This window comes from Protopterus annectens, chromosome 3.part0 (genome assembly GCF_019279795.1).
Source record: "Protopterus annectens isolate FY-2018-M chromosome 3.part0, PAN1.0, whole genome shotgun sequence".
NCBI classification, from domain to species: Eukaryota; Metazoa; Chordata; order Ceratodontiformes; family Protopteridae; genus Protopterus; species Protopterus annectens.
The window spans coordinates 1,949,043,958-1,949,061,613 of NC_056731.1; the positions used below are offsets into that span (position 1 = coordinate 1,949,043,958).

At 45.7% G+C, this 17,656-nt stretch overlaps 1 protein-coding gene across 1 annotated transcript in view; it reads right to left on the bottom strand.

Moving 5' to 3' along the window:
* The window catches only part of SETD2 (SET domain containing 2, histone lysine methyltransferase), a 3,532,865-nt gene that overhangs the window by 857,010 nt on the left and 2,658,199 nt on the right, over positions 1-17,656 (bottom strand). The window contains exon 22 of the mRNA XM_044066027.1: positions 9,760-9,897. Within this exon, the coding sequence (XP_043921962.1) occupies positions 9,760-9,897 (138 nt within the window). The remainder of the gene's footprint in view (positions 1-9,759; positions 9,898-17,656) is intronic.

Here is a 17,656-nt window from a genome sequence, read left to right on the forward strand (position 1 = left end):
AGTAAGGATATATTTGTTTACTTCTTTGTCTGCAAAATGCAATCACTGGTGCCAGGCACTTTGTAAAGACCCTGGGCGCAGCAGATAAGCCAAAGGGTAGTGCAGAGAATTGGTAATGCATTAAGCTAGCCTTGAATCTGAGGTATCTTCTGCACGATTGCCTTATTGGGACATGCAGGTATGCTAGGGTTGCCACCTTTTCAAATGGCCAAAGTGGGACATTTTTAGTACAAACATCAGATTTTACAGGCCAACACATACACACGGTCAGTACAAAGGATAGAACTTAACTTTTTTGCCTAAATAAAAGCTTATTCTTGTAGCATTTTAGTTGCTTATTCTGTTTCTTATAACATTTAGGTATTTTAGATACAGAATAACTGTTTTATGCAACTATATAGGAAATAATTATGTCCTACAATCTCAGGACATTTGCCATTTTTAATATTTTTTGTCAGGACACAACTGCCCAAAGAGGGACTGTCCCTCGCAAAGTGGGACAGGTGGTAAAGTACAGTTTTGTACCTACCGTAAATGTAGATGTCTGATAGGTATGCATCTGCAGTCATAACATATGGGTTGTCCTGCCTCAGGCAGCCCTGCGGTCGGCCGGATTCCAAAGTCTGGGTCTGGCCTCGGCTGATGTCGCACTTTCCCCGACGTCAGAGCTTCTGGGGTATAAAGGCATCAGCCGACGCCATTTTCCTCAGTGTTTCTTGCCCCAGATGCCAGGTGCCCTCTAGGAAGGCTAAATTTGGATAAATGTTAAAAATTCCAAACAGTAGCAAACAAAATATATATACATATATACATACAAAACAAATACACCATAATAGATTCCCCCAGCTAGCTGAAAGAGGGGTAAGCACCCTAGGAGTACCACAGAGCGGAAGGAGGGTGGGGTAATCCTGACTGCAGATGCATACCTATCGGACATCTACATTTATGGTAGGTACAAAACTGTACTATGTCCTTCAAGGATGCATCTGCAGTCATAACATATGGGTAGAATACCATAGCCAAACTGGGGGAGGAGGTACTAAGATAATGATGGTGTAGTTAAGATCCCCTGTAAAACTGCAGTTGCAAAACCTGCTCGGGATCTGGAGTATAAAGGTAGATTGTAATGCTTGGCAAATGTATGCACGGAGCTCCAAGTAGCAGCTTCTAAAATGTCCTCCATAAAATTTCCCTCATAGGAAAGCTGTAGTGGTGGCCGTGGCTCTTGTGGAGTGAGGCCTGATATTTTCAGAAGTTGTCTTTCCATGAAAAGAGTAGCAGAATCGAATGCAATTTCCTATCCATTTTGAAATTGTCTGTTTGGATATTGCTTTTCCTTGCACTCCAGTTGCATATGCTACAAAAAGTCGGTCAGTTTTTCTGCTGGTTTTAGTTCTGTCCAGATAGTAGCGTAGTTGTCTGTGCACATCCAGGGTGTGCAATAGTTTTCCCCCCTGTTCTGTGGGTTAGGGAAGAACGTAGGCAAATGAATAGCTTGGTTCAAGGATACCCTGGATACCACCTTTGGCATAAAAGTAAGATTGGTTCTCAGAGACACTCTATCCTGGTGGAAAATAAGGAAAGGCTGCACTGCCATTAGTGCCTGTAACTCGGATACTCTTCTTGCTGAAGTGATTGCTAGAAGGAAAGCAGTTTTCCAAGATAAGAACTGTACGTCTGCTGATGCTGCTGGTTCAAAAGGGGGTAGTGTTAATTTTTCCAGCACAAAATTAAGATCCCATGTAGGCAGAGGAGGTTTCCTTGGAGGTTTTACATTTTTGATCCCTCTTAAAAATTGTCTAAGGAGAGGGTGAGAGACGATAGGAGGATCCATGTTGTACTCTGCTGAAATTGCTGAAGCATGAATCTTAATGGAAGAATAGGACAGGCCATTGTGGAACAGTTCTGCTAAGTATTCTAGGATGTGTGCTAGGTTTGCCAGTGTGACATTTGTACCCTTTGATGCACTCCAAATGAGGAATCTTTTCCATTTTGCTGAGTATGTTTTTCTTGTGGAGGGTCTGCGAGCCTCCAGGATAATGTCCTTGACTCTCTGAGATAAAACAGTTTGGTTTTGTTTTAAGCAATTTTCCAGGCAGTTAGCTGCAGTGTTTTCAAGTTTGGATGCAGGATCTTGTAGTTGTTCTGTGTTAGAAGTAAAGGCCATAGGGGTAGAGGCCATGGGTTCATCCGAGACATGCTTCTCAGTAGCGGATACCAATGCTGCCTTGGCCAGTCTGGAGCTATCCGAATCACCTTTGGCTGTTCCTCCCTGATCTTCAGTAGAACTTTGTACATCAATGGGAGAGGTGGAAAAGCATACACTGTTAGGGCCTTCCAGCTGAAAGAGAGGGAGTCCACCCTCCAGGCTTGTGGGTGGTATACTCTTGAGCAGAATTTGTTCAGTTGGTGGTTGAGTGGGGAGGCAAACAGGTCTATCTCTGGCATTCCCCATTTGTTTGTTATGATTTTCAAGATGTGTGGATGCAGCATCCATTCGTGAGCATCCGTGGTAGTTCTGCTTAAGCTGTCTGCTAGTGAATTCTCTTTTCCTGGTACGAATATGGCCTGCAGTTGGATGTTGAGATTCAGGCCTAGGTTCCACAGATCCATTGCCATCCGACATAGAGGGAAGGAATGCATGCCTCCCTGTTTATGTACCACATGACTGTGGTATTGTCTGTCCTTATCAGCAGATGTCCTTGCTGGAGGAATGATTTGAATGCCTCGATTGCATGCTTCACTGCCAGCATCTCCTTTAGGTTTATGTGAAAATTCAGCTGGTCTTGAGACCATAGGCCTTGGATACACTTGCCTTCCATGTGTGCTCCCCATCCTAGGTCTGAGGCGTCCGTGGTGATGGTCTGCCTTGGTTGTGGTTTGTTGAAAGGCAACCCTCTGTTGGTCTGGCAGGCCTGAGTCCACCACAGGAATTCCTTTTTCAGGCATGGAATGATTGGTATCATGGTTTCTAGACTGTGTCTGTGTTGAGACCATACATTCCTTAGGTACCATTGAAATTTTCTCATATGCAGCCTGGCATGCGGGATCAAGATTATGCAGGATGCCATGTAACCCAGGGCCTGCAGGACTTTCCTTGCAGTAAGCTGAGTTTGTCTTGTCAAAGCCATGAAGTAGACTGGTAGTTGCTCTTGTTTTTCTTCTGTGAGAAAAGCCATCTGAGTTATTGTGTCCAGATCCGCACCCAAAAATGTTATCCTTTAGGATGACACTAGTCTTGAGTTCTGGATGTTGACTGTGTATCCCAAGGCCTGTAACAGGTGTGTGACATAGGCCAAATCCTTTATTAGTTTTGTCTTGTTGTCCGCTTGTATTAGGCAGTCATCCAGGTATGGGTAGATTTGAATTCCCTGAAGCCTGCAATGTGCAATTACTGATGCCAGGCATTTCGTGAATACTCTGGGCGCAGTAGATAAGCCAAAGGGCAATGCTGAGAATTGATAATGCTCTGATCCTGCAAGAAATCTGAGGTGTCTTCTGCAATCTGGTCGTATAGGGACGTGCAGGTATGCCTCCTTGAGATCTAGAGTCACCAGCCAAGACTCCTTGCCCAACATGGGAAGAAGTTGCTGTAGGGTCAGCATTTTGAATTTTGGCACAATGAGATATGTGTTTAGTGCGGACAAGTCGAGAATAGGCCTCCATTGGTTTTCTTTTCTTGGTACAAGGAATAGTCTGGAGTAAAATCCTTGGCCTTGTTCCATAGGTGGTACCCTTTCTATTGCTTTCATCTGATGTAAACTGTTGATTTGCCTTAGAGCCTCTGGCTTCTGGTTTGGTGGAAGGTTTGGCATTCCGCTCTTTTTTAGTAAAGTGTGGAATTGAAACCTGTATCCTTTGTCTATTGTTTGCAATGTCCATTTGTCTTTTGTAATGCAATGCCAGTTTTTCGAGAATAAAGCCAACTTTCCGCCCAAGGGTGCTTCCACTTGTTCCCTGGTAGGCGGAATCAGAGCCAAGTCATTGTGTCTGTCCTGTGGAAGTGGTTGTAGTTGTAGCTGTGGCAGTACTCCTCTGGTTGGCAGGTTGCCACTGACTACCTCTGTAGGCACCCTTTGACTGACCTCTGCCTCTTGGGTGTCTATTCCTGCCCCTCTGTGCTCTGGAGGTGTCTGGAAAGGACCAATTCTTTGAAGGCCAGTTTCTGCTGAACCTTGGAGGTTGGACCTGCATAAAATCCTTTACTGTTTGCACAGATTTTGCTTTTTCTTCCACTTTCTTTAGAATCTCCTGTGCAGGGGAGCCAAATAAACTTTGTTTCTCCATTGGAGCATCTAGGAGTTTAGCCTTGACATGGTCTGGCAAGGATTGCTCTTTTAGCCAGGCATGCCTTCGAATTACTGCTCCAGTCATAGCTGATCTAAATGAAGCCTCCAGTGCATCATAGCCACATTTTAAGAAATGATTACTGACCTGCTGAGAGTTGTGTACCAAATCCTGAAGGGACTTGCGGTCTAAAGGTTCAGGAGAAGAAAGCTTTTTATTCAGCTGATCTAACAAATATTCCTGGTACTGTATCATATGGAATTGACAGTTTAAAGCCCTGGCAGAAAGAGTAGCAGATGTATAAACCTTTTTTCCCCATCTCTCTAATGCTCTCGACTCCCTTTCAGAGGGTAGGGGGTTTTTGGCAGTGGCAGCTGCAACACCTTTTGGGCCCTGAGAAATAGTTTCTGGGTCTGTAGCATGGGCTTTATACAAATGAAAGTGAGAATCCGGGACCCTGTAATATCTGTCAGGTTTGGCAGGGGCCGGGGGAAGAGAATCAGGGGCAGAACTGATATCATTATATGCATCGTCAACTACTGTCAGCACAGGTGGTATGGCTAAAGGCCTATGCTGTGGTAAGTGTAAAAAGGTCCTTAGCCTTTTTCTAGAATCAGAGAAATCCTGGCCCTGCCATTGAAAGTGTTCCCTCATTGAGTGTAAAGTCTCCCCAAAGGAAAATTCTTCTGGAGGGGAGGCAGAAGGAATAGAGTCTTCTGCATCTGAATCCTCATAAGGTGAGTATAGCCCTTCCTGATGGTCTGATAAATCAGATCCATCCGAGGAGTAATCAGAGGAGAGAGGCTCAGGGGGTTCAGTCCTAGGCCTTTTGTCAGGAGGTGGTTGAGAGGCCCTGTCTGGGTGAGGTTGGGAACCCCTAATCAGAGATATAAGGTCCTCAGCAAGGCTGAGAATCTGAGAACTAGAGGAAGGTCTCAGAGGAAGATTTTGCTGGTAAAGCCTTTGAAATTTTAGCTGCTTTAGCCCTGGAGAAGGCCATAATAGACATAGAAGCAGGGGGCCTAGCTGCCCCACGTGCAGGAGTAGAAATGTCCAATGGGATGGTGTCGGACAATTCTTGTGCGCTTGCTTCTTCGGTAGGGATTTCTGTAGCCGACTCAGCCGGGGCCTCTCTGGCCTCGGTTGTCAGAGGTATGATTTCGGCAGAAGTAAGAACCGAGGACTCGGTTTCAGCCGAAACCAAGACACTCGCGGTAGGCCTAACCGTGGTTTCAGCCGAAACCACGGGCCGCGAGTGTCGGTCCTTTTCCTTGCGTTTTTTGGCTAAATGTGTAGTCGGAGTCTCCGACGGCATTTTATATGCAAAAGCGGATCCAAAAACTCTTCTGCAAACTCCGACCGACGTCTAAGAGTCCGTCGGTTGAAGGAGGCACAGGCTAAACAAGCTGATACGTCGTGGTCTGGGCCTAAGCAAGGAAGGCAGTAAGAATGGAAATCCTTATGAGGTATTTGTTTCCCACAAGTTAAACAATTATTTACTTTGTCTGACATCGGCTGAGGCAAGAAAGAGTCCCCAACGGGGTACTTAGCTTTTTAGAAGTCTTCGGCAGCTGAAATCTCTGGATCTGACCGACCGGCACTTGCGAACAGCTTCTGCTTCGGGCACCGCGCGACAAGAAAGACTGAGGAAAATGGTGTCGGCTGATGCCTTTATACCCCAGAAGCTCTGACGTCGGGGAAAGTGCGACATCAGCCGAGGCCAGACCCAGACTTTGGAATCCGGCTGACCGCAGGGCTGCCTGAGGCAGGACAACCCATATGTTATGACTGCAGATGCATCCTTGAACGACATCCCTAAGGAATGCCTATTTTAGGTCTAATGTCACCAGCCAAGCATTCTTGCCCAGCATGGGCAGAAGCTGCTGCAAAGTCAGCATTTTGAATTTTGGAATATCCAGGTATGTGTTCAAAATCGATAAATCCAGTATTGGCCACCGGGCCTTGTCCTTTCTGGGTACCAAGAACAGTCGAGTAAAAGCTCTGTCCTTTTTCCTGTTCTGGTACTGGCTGAATGGCCCCCATATCCATGAGGGGCGTAACCTGTTTCAGTGCCTCTGCCCATTGATTTTTTGGCAGATCTGGCCAACCGTTTGCCATTAGCAGAGTATAGAAATGGAATCTGTATCCCTGTGATACTATGTTTAGCACCCATTTGTCCTGGATTATTAACTGCAAATTTTGAGCAAAATGTGCTAATTTTCCCCCTAGGGGTATTACTAAAAGATATGTGCTTGGTGAAGGCAGAGGGAAGTCATTGGGACTGTTTTCTGTAGGTTTGCGCTTTATCTCCTCCAGCTTTGGAGGTGGACACGCCCCATTGCTTTGGCCTGTATGAATCTTGCGCCTGGTATTTGTAACCCTTACGGCATCTGGATTTATCCCTTTGAGCTCTGTCTGACACAGGAAAGGACCGATTTTTTGTCAGCCAGTGTCTACTGAATCTTGATGGCTGCACTAGTAACAACTCTTTTACAGTTTGCATAGACTTAGCTTCGTCTTACATTTTCTTTAAAACCTCTTCTGCCTTAATACCAGAGTATCATGCTGTAAAGGTGCATCTAGTAATTTAGCTTTAACATTATCAGGCAAATTTTGTTCTTTTAACCAGGCATGCCTCCTAATCACAGATCCAGTAACTGCGGCCCTGCAGGAGGCATCTAAAGAATCAGAACCACATTGCAAAGTATGCTTTCCAACCTGTTCAGCTGCATGCACAAATTCCTGCAATTCTTTATTTTCTGCACATTCAGAAATCAACATAATTTTCTGTTTCAGCAATCCCATAACATGTTGTTGATATTTGAGCATATGAAACTGGCAGTTTAAGGCCCTAATTGCCAAGGTTGCAGATGTATAAACCTTTTTTCCACATCTATCCAGTGCCCTTGAATCTCTGTCAAAGGGGGTGGGATTTTTTGCTGTTGAGGCTTTAACTCCCTTTGGACCCTCTGAAATAGTTTCAGGATCAGCAGCAGGGTTTCTAAATAAAAATATGTGTATGTCAGGGACCCTGTAATATCTGTCAGGCTTGCTGGGAGCCGGCGGTAAGGAATCAGGAGTCAAACTTGACTCCGAAAACACAATCAACAATGTCTAAAACAGGGGGTATGGCTAAAGGCTTGTGCTGAGGGGGGAGAAGGAGGAAATCCCCAAGCCTCTTTTTTGATTCTGAGAAATCTTGACTCTCCCAGTGAAAATGCTTCCCTCAAAGTATGCAATGTTTCTCCAAATGAATAATCCTCAGGAGGAGATGCAAATGGTATAGACTCCTCTGCATCTAAATCCTCATAGTGAGGTATAGATGATTCCTGACCAGAAGAGGAATCAGAAGAAATAAAAACCTGATCTGAAGATTCATAGTCAGTGTCTTGCCTAGGCCTCTTATCTGGAGTGGGATGGGTACCCCTGATCAAGGTAACGAGATCTTCAGCCATTTTGATCATCTGTTTCCAGGTATAGAAGCCTGTACACGTGGCTCATGCGTAGTTTTTTTTAGTTTTAGAAGTTGCTTTAGTCTTTGGCTTTGCAGCTGTCGTCGGTTCAATATACAAATGTTGAAGCCTGAATACACCCTCAGAAGCCGGTGCCTGCTCAGCAGCTCCGGACCCATCCGAGAGAGAGATAAATCAGTCAGTCCAAAGCTTCGAGTATCTCGCGACATGCCCAACTCCACATGGGTGTTGGTAGGGGTCTGCGACTCGAAAGTAGCGGGTATCAGGGGCTGCAAAAGCACCTCATTAAGTACCGGCGAACCGGAGACTGGCTTAGGAGAAAGCTTCGTTGTTGGTTTTGGACCTCGACTGTCTTTCTCTGTCCTTTTCTTTGCGTTTTTTATGTAGTCCGGTAGTCAGATTGCTATCCGACGACATTTCTGGGTAGTTAAATCTGTTTCCGAAATACTTTGTGGCAAAAATATATCGACGCTTAATAGTGCGTTGGTTAAATCTAGCACAAAACCGACAGCCAGGCACATTGTGATCAGGACCTAGGCAAGGAATACAGTATAAATGGAAATCCTTATGAGGTATTTGCTTCCCACAAGTAATGCAATTAACTTTTTCTGTCATAGGAATGGAGCAAGAAAAAAGTTTCCCCAACGGGGTACTTAGCTTTAGTGAAGACTTCGGTTCTGAAACTCAAACTTGAATATTTCAGTAGTCGGCCGACCGGCACTTGCGAAATGCGTCTGCTTCGGCCATCGCGCGGCAAGAAAGACTGAAGAAAATGGTGTTGGCTGCTTGTTTTATACCCCTGACGTCATGGAAGAGGAGACAGCAACTGACAAAGGACCCAAACACTTTGGAATTCAGGCCGACTGAAGGCAACCTGCCAGCAGATTACCCTAATGTAGTGACTGCAACAGTGAAACACGAAGAACATCACTGAGATGCCTGAAAGTTCTGAAACTCAGGCTGGATTCAGACATCTGTTGAGTGTAATCCCACAACTCATACTGCAGCAGTGCTCCACCAAAACTCACTACTCCTTACAATTTTCTATTATACCACTATATCATAAGTGACATTAAATACCTTGTCTGAAAGACAGCACACTTCTACACCCAGTTTATTCCTTCTAAGACCAACTTCTTCATTTTCAAATCTGGCAGCACAGAGATAAGGCTGCTTCATTCATTGGCAAGAAATAAACTTCCTCAGTGTTCACCTGCATATTGTATGATTCTGGCAGCTAATTTCTTGAAAGGCTCCTTTGTTCCTTACAGACCATAATCAATGGATGCTCATTACTTACTCTACTGTCTGTATTCCAGAAACATCTACTCAATGTCCTTAGAAAGACAGAACTATTCCAAGGGAGGCATTTCCAATGACAACACTATGAAGCACATACCACAGGAGTTCATCTGCTGGTGACTTGTTCCTTTATGTATTCCAGACCACCACCAGAAACAGTGCCACAGTTTATTTGGCAGTCTCTAGTATCTTGTGACATACTGGGAGGCTAAAATGTTAAATACGTATTTTAACACTTGAAGTTCCAATGGGTGAATGAGGAAGTACCTTTTTTGAAGTCAGCAAGTGACACAACACAAGAGAATCACTGAAAGGCAACGCTTGCCAAGACGAGATATCCTGATTAAGACCTCCTGAGGAACCATCCATCTGGATGCCCCTGAGTAAAGGAAAATGTGAAGTACAATGAAGTGTGTGCTAGACTGTGTCCCTTTATTTTCTAGCATATGTACTGCATCACTATAGAATGTCAAGCCTTATTTTTGCACTATCCAACCAGTATCTAAGAAGTTTTTGTTTAATAAAATCATGGAACAGTAAATAACCGAAGAACCAAAAATTATATAAAAAGTGATAAACACACCTCAGCATGTCTGTAAACACACAGTACTGCATAACAAGTAACTATCTACCATATAAATAAAGCAGGTTTATTTTCTGATCTTAAATGCAAGTAGTAAACAGCCTACTTGCTTACCTGTTGTACAGCCTGGGGTTGCTCTGCTGGTAATATTGGTGCTACTGCTGCTGGCTGCATAACAACCCCCTGGGGGTGAGGAGGGTACATCTGTTGTCCTGGAATGTATGGCATGCCAGGCTGGCCATAGCTCTGCATCTGATAAACAGAAAGAAAACAAGTCAAATAAACATCTTCCAAAGTCTTCTCTCTGCATTTTATGACCAGAGCTGTCTCAGAATATGAACTGCTAATGACCCCCCCCCAAAAAAAATCGTACAACTACTCACATCATATAAAAAAGTACCTCTTTCCATCCATATATGTGGCTCTATTTTGTGTACATCCCCACACACACAATGTGGGATTAGAGGGGTTACATATAATTCCTGTTTGCAATATAAAGTGGTTTTACCTTCAAATGTGATAGGAATGCACCCCATTTGTAACACACATGCAAAACATATTTAACCCCTAGACCCACAATCTATTTTTCTCCAGTGGTGGTATTATATATATTTTTTTAAATATAGCACTTGTGAGAAAAAACAGTGGGTGCACAATAGGTGGTTTTCACTCATTCAAAATTAAAAAGCATAAATGAAATACCCTCGACTTTGGCTATATAGCTGGAATCAGAATGAGCTTTGCACTAATGTAAGCCTGACATCTGTAGTACTTATGAATATTTTGGGGGGGGGGGGTCAACAATAAATGGGCCCACAGAGGACTCCAGGTAAGATTACAGCCTGAGCTTAACTTCAAACACAGAATGACACAGATACCACATGGTGACCTGTACCTTTACGTGTTCCAGAGTCAAACTGGATACTTTGTTTCTCTCTGTTGTTTTACCAGCATCTGTTTTCCAGGTTAGTCCGAACGGGACTAAAAAAAAGAAGTTATGTACTCACCATAATATTCCATGTTGGTAGTCCATCTCACCCTTCATTTTTACATACATCGACTCAGCCGATTTACAAGCTGGAAGACTTCTGGTTGGCTCGTGGCTAAGCAGGTATCCCATGGTGCACCAGTGCAATCCCCAGATCTTGTTTGCTGCTCGCTAGAAACAGAAACACCCCTAACCAACAAACCAATACTAAAGGGTCCCCAACCAAGACAATCAAGTTATTACCTCCAGATCTGGCAGGAGGGCGGGTTGGTAAAAATGAAGGGTGAGAGGGACTACCAACATGGAATGTTATGGTGAGCACATAACTTCTTTATGTTAGGTAGTCCAATCTCACCTTAATTTTTACATATGGGACAGCACCCCTAGCGCCTTATTTTTGGGTGGCTCATTGGAAAATACTTCTGAGCGCCGTAGATCCACGCCTGGATGCCAAATCCAATTTATAATGTGTAATAAAGGTGTGAGGGGTAGCCCACGTAGCTGTTGCACAAATATGATCAAGTGGTACCCTGGCTTGAAAGGCTGCAGAGGTAGGCAGAGACCTGGCAGAATGAGCCTTGATCCTGTGGGGTAAAGGTCGGTCCTCCGAATTGTAGATGAATGCTATGCAACTAGAAATCCAATTAGACAATGTCACCTTAGAAAATGGTAGGCCCAATCTGGAGTCGGAAAAAGAAATGAATAACTGGTCGGGCTTCCGAAATTCTTTGGTCCGTTGCAAATAAAAACTTAGCTGTCTATGAACGTCCAAGCTGGTGGAAACAATATTCAGCTGCATTACAGTGATTAGGAAAGAAAACTGGAAGCTCAATGGACTGATTTAAGGTGGCATTAGAACAAACTCTGGGAACAAACGAAGGATTGGTACATAAAGACACCCTGTCTTTATGAAAGATTAAATAAGGTGGCTTAATAGATGGGGCTTGTAGCTCAGAAACACATCTGGCTGATGTAATGGCTAGTAAAAACACAGTCTTCCAAGACGAACATTTTAAAGATGAGCAAGAAGGTTCAAAAGGAGGGGATGTCAACTTGGACAACACAAAATTTAAGTCCCAAGAAGCCACAGGTTGTTGTAAAGGTTGTCTCAATAAAAGGCCCCTGAGACATAAGGTTGGCATTTGGGGACCCTAAATAAAAATGACAGATTATTGCAAACTGTACTTTGGTGGTGGCCGCGGCAGATTCCTGCTGAAAAAGCTCCGAAAGGAATTCCAGAATCACGGGAATAGTAGCAGTGTAAGGATCCACGTTCATTTTCTGTGCCCAAATAGAAAACCTCTTCCATTAACTGTCATACAAGCCTTCTGGTTGAGGGTTTATGCGAGGATAAGAGAATATGTGACACTGAGGAAGAAACATCATGAAGCCTGATTAGAGATGGAACTGAAGCAGCCTTCTGCCAATCTGAGGGTGTGGAGAGCGGGATGTAGTGAACCCATGTGGGACAATAGATCTGGAACTGGGCCCAGAATCCAAGGATCGTCCCGGAGAAGAGGCTCGAGTAAGGGGAACCAAACTTGATGTGGCCAGTAAGGAGCAATGAGGATCAACTTGCTTCCCAGCTGATTGGCTTTCTGAATCACTTGGGAGATAAGAGGGAATGGAGGAAAGGCATACAGAAGTCCCGTGGGCCAATTGTGGACCAGAGCGTCTCTGGGTGTTTCCCTGGAGGGGGAATCAGGGAAAAATAGCTGCTGCACTTGGCAATGACTGGGCTGGCAAAAAGGTCGCAGCAAGGCTGGCCCCATCTCTGGAAAATCTGTTCCACTATTTCCCATTTCAGAGACCACTCATGAGGCAGTAAGTTTGCCCAGCTTAGCTTGTCGGCTATCACACTGGTTGTCCCCGAAATGTGCATTACCACCAGAAAGCGCTGGGAAGAAATCGCCCATTCCCAAACTCGCATGGACTGTCGACAGAGTGGGTAAGATCTGGTACTGCCCTGTTTGTTGATATACCACACAACCGACATGCTGTTCGATTTATCGCAATCGTCCCTGAAGGAAGAAGGTCCTAAAGTGCTTGCAACGTCAGAAGCACCGCCCTCATCTCCAGAACACTGATATGCAGATGAGCCTCGTGTTCTAGCCATGTGCCATGGACAGTCTTGCCAAGATAATGCCCCCCCACCTGACCTGGGAGGCATCCATGGCCACAGTGACAACGGGTTGGGCAAGAACAAAGGGAGCTCCCGTGAACAAGTGGTTGGGGGCTATCCACCAAAGAAGGTCCTTTTTGCATGATTTCGTCAGCAGGATAGGGTGACTCAGCGGTAGGTATTGGAATGACCACTGGGAGGACAGGAGCTATTGGAGGATTCTCATGTGCAATCTAGCTAAAGGTATTAACAGAATGGCTGAGGTCATCGTATTGAGAAGCTGAAGAACCTATTTTGCTTTGACTTCCTGATGCAGAAGACGACACTGAACTTGTAAGATGAGGTTCTGTTCTCTTTCGGTGGGGAAACGAACTGTCATATCCACTGTGTCTACCTTTTCGCTTATAAAAAATCACAGATTGCGAGGGCAGTAATGCAGATTTTTCCCAGTTTATGGAGATCCCTAGCCGAGCACAAAGTTGAATGGTGGCGTCCCTGTTTTGGATGAGTAGATGCCTGGTAAGGGAGGTCAGGAGCCAGTCCAAATACAGAAACACCTGGAATCCCTGACGTCTCAAGTGAGCTGTTACTACTGCCATGCATTTGGTGAACACCCTGGGGACTGTGGTGAGACCAAAGGGCAGAGCACAAAACTGATCATGACTGGCTCCCAGCCGGAAGCGCAGATATCTCCTTGACGCCTTTGTCCATTTTTATATGGTAGTAGGTGTCTTGGAGATGCAGAGAGCACATCCAATAGTCTTTCCCTAACAACGGGAGTATCGACTGCAGGGTGACCATCCAAAAACGTGTCCTTCTTCAAGGATTCGTTTAATCTGCTGAGGTCCAAAATTGGCCTCCAGTCTCCGGTTCGTTTTGGGACTAAAAAGAACCTGGAGTAAGTTCCGGATCCTGTCTAGTCTGCAGGAACAGGCAGGATGACTCTTTTCAAGAGCAACTTGTTGATCTCCACAGTTGCCTGATCCCTGTGATTGGGTGGAACATCTGGGATCTTTTTGGGAACAAACGGTGGAAGGGAAAAGGGTATGATATAGCCTCTGGTAACAACTCTATGTACCCACTTGTCTTGGGTGATATTAGCCAGGCTTCTGAATACAAAGAGATGCGACCCCCGACTGACCCCAAAGAAATGCAGTTGGGCCACACATCAGGAGCGCTGATAAGGCCGCCCTCGAAAGGAATTGCGTCCTTTCTGGTACTGCAGACCGCCTCTGCCTCTACGGCGATGTCTACCATTTCCTCCTCCTCTGCCTCTGAAGGAGGATTCACTCTGTGTCTGGAAAGACCCTCTGAGACTTTTTGAACCACATTTTACCTCCCCTTTGACCCTTGGGGTACGGTCGAGAGGGAACGGTAAAATGGACTCCCAAGGCAGAAAGAGCCTTTCCTTCCTGCTCACGCCGAGCGAGTTTCACCTTGGGACCAAACACAGAGGAACCATCAAATGGGGCATTGGTGAAGGTGGACTTGAACGGCTCCACAAAATTACAGAGTTACATCCAGGAGTGGCGCCTATGGACAACTCCTGAACCAGCTGCTCTGCTCGCTCTATCAGCCGCATGGGAGATGAGCCGCATGGAGGAGTTAACTACAGAATTTAGGGTGGACAACTGAGCAGAAATCCTATCAGGGACTCCCTCAGGACAAGCACCCTGTATGGAATCTCCTAACTCCTTGAGGAGATCCCTCTGCAACCTCGTGAAGTGAGTAAGATAGTTCATAGATCGAAGTGTAAATGCAAATGAACTAAATACACGCTTCCCAAATCTGTCCCATCTGTTGAGACTCTGTTTGGCGGATGAACAGAGGAAGAAGTCTCCGCCAACTCCTCATTCGTGGCCACCACCATGGCATCTACAGGAACGCCCTTAGACAAGAACTCTTTTCCAGGAGGGGCAGACAGAAACTTATTTGGTCTCCTGGGGACTGGCTCCACGGCATCGGGAGTATCCTACACCTTCCGACTAACCAGATCCATTAGTTCGTCGAAAGGTGGAGACACCCAAGAGACAGAGGGTTGAGACCAGAAAACCTTCAGGTACGCCGACTCCTCATCAGAAGGGGTGACAGTGGGCCAGTCGCGCCTCTGCTTAAGGATCTCCAGGATGTCCACAAAGGAGACATCAGAGGACTTGGGGGACCCTTCCGACTCCTCGAGGTCAGTGTCCTATGTCAGAGACTCATCCTGGGAGTCAATATGCTTCCTCTTGCATACCCTCTTCCGGGGGGGGGCTCCTCAAAGGGACATTCTGGGGAGGCCTCGGAAGAGTGGGGGCCACCAGCTGGTGGCTCCTGAGGCTGCGGGTCTCTGCTGTCTCCGGAGAGAGTAGGTGCCAAGACTGAAGTGGGTGCCCTGGGGGGGAGGGGGGTGCCTGTACCACTGGCAGGGGCTGTAAGGTTGAGACAGCACGCTCATCACCTCGAAAGCCGACCTCTCATGCTCTGAAGACCTCCCTCGCTCCGAAGAGACAAAGGTTGGTGCCAGAGCCATCAGATCCGAGACAGATGCAGGGTCCAAGCTCACCCTGGTGGACGCACCGAGAGGAAGGCTCGGAACCAAAGATAGATTCCAACCCTCCCTATCAGCGCTGACAGAAGAGCTTCGGTCCCTGGACCTGACGGATGGAGCCAAGCGTGTCAGAGCCAAACTCGGCTCCAATGCAGCAGCAAGGGGAGCCAGAACAGAGAGTTCCTCCACTGGTAACAAGCACTCAAGACTCCGAAAGGCCAACAAGGCTCAGAGGAGGAATAACAGACGAGGGCAAAACTGGATTGAGTGGCTCCGGAACTGACTGGGTCGGAGCCAAGAAAATTTTAGTCAGAGCAAACGACTTCAGGAGTCTCAGTACTACTCTCTCCACATCATCTTCCAAAAGGCTCCTGGAAGATCTGGAAGATAAAGTAGTGGATCTCGACCTAGGAGGCACTGGAGACTTGATTAGCAAGGAGACCGGTAGGGATTCTACAGACCGGCTCAGAGTAGTAAACCACATGCAAAACCAGAGGGGAGATAGGAAGAGACAATAAATGAGGACTAGGTCCCTCTAACTAAAATGGGCCTAGCCCTGCAGAAGAGTTACATGAGGACTAGGTTCTCTAAGTTAAACGGGCCTAGTCCGGTGCAACAGAAACTAGGTCTTCTAACTTAAACAGACTAAGTATTTAACAAAGGAAAAAATTTGAGATGCCAAAAATACAAATTTGTCTGTAACCTACTAAAAGGCAGAAACTAGCAACAGCAATCCTATAAATATCACCTTAGCAGATCCCCGCCAAAGACAAGTTAACAGTCAGAGACCAAGACTCCGAGCAGTACAAATAAATCAACAGGAGCCCTTGTTGATTAAGAGTGGAAAAAAAACCCACCAAAACGAATGCTCTACCTAGGCAAAATGCGCAACGGCGCCTAACTGGGCACACAGGATACTAATACTACTACAGTCAAAAAAGTCCACAAGGACAACGTTGGCAAAATCCTATAAACAACACTAAACACTAAATATGCAATATCCACTATGAATGCAAAGAATTTGAAAAGGACTTAGCCAGAGCCAAGAGAAGCACATCCAAACTCATCGACATGGCAAACGAGATCTGGGGATTGCAGTGCTGCACTATGGTATACCTGCTTAGCCACGAGCCAACCAGAAGTCTTCCAGCTTGTAAATCGGCCGAGTCGGAGCTGAGGTTCAGCTCCGAACCCATAGGTAAAAATGACGGTGAGACTGGACTACCTAACATAAGCTGTTATGTCTTAGAATAATGTTCCATCTGTGTTATCTATCTTCATTCATTCATCACTGATGGGTTCAGTTCTGAGCCCTCGGAACCAAGTCTGCCTTTTTACCAAGCTCGCACCAGCCAAAAAAACTCTCAAGCTAAGTCTCTACCCAGAATGCCCTTCTCCATTACCTCAGATCGAGTTTTTAGAGAAAGAGAAGTAAAGCCGAGGCCACTTCACTTCTGCGCCAATACCCTAGGACAACACTTAGACCCAAAGCACCCCTCAGGAGCCTTTAGAGGGGGAAGAAGGGTGAATGAAAGAAAACAAACACAGATGGAACGTTATGGTACGACATACCTTCGTTATCTGATGTTGTTAATCTTCTTTCCATTCATCACTGATGGTACAGAAACCCAAGCTACCTTGAGGTTCATGGGCGGCCCTTATGGAAGAAAATTCCTGAATACCACTGAGCCGAAGGCAGCTCTCCCCCTGGAGACCAAGTTCAATTTGTAATGATTGATAAAGGTATGAGGCTTAGCCCAAGTAGCTGCTGCGCAGATGTCATCCATGGAAGCCCTGGAATGGAAAGCTACAGATGTTGCCATAGATCAGTGGAGTGAGCTTTAACTTTTGGCATAGGTTCATTACTGAGGGAATAGATGAAACATATGCAGTCCCTTAGATATTTTGATAATGTAACCTTGGAAACAGCCGCTCCCATTCTGGGCACAGAAAAGGAGATGAAAAGCGGTTCAGATTTACAGATAGGTTTGGTCCTGTCTAGGTAAACTCTCAGTTGTATATGTACATCTAAGGAGTGTAGGCAGTATTCTCCTCTACTGGCAAAATTCGGAAAGAACACGCGTAGATAAATGGTCTGGTTTATGGTGAATTCAGAAACCCCTACAGCACAGAGACCCTTCTGGCAGACATGATGGCTACCAAGAATAAGGATTTCCAAGACAAAAGGTCACACTTTGCAGCAGGTTCAAAAGGTCAAAGACTGAAGGACTAAAGTGAGGTTCCACAGGGTGTCTGACAGGAGGCCTGATATGAGAGGTCCCCCTTGAGGAAGGCCTTGCATACACGAAAAGAGATGAGGGGTGCCATTTATACCATTGTGGAAATTAGAAATTGCCACTAGATGTACTCG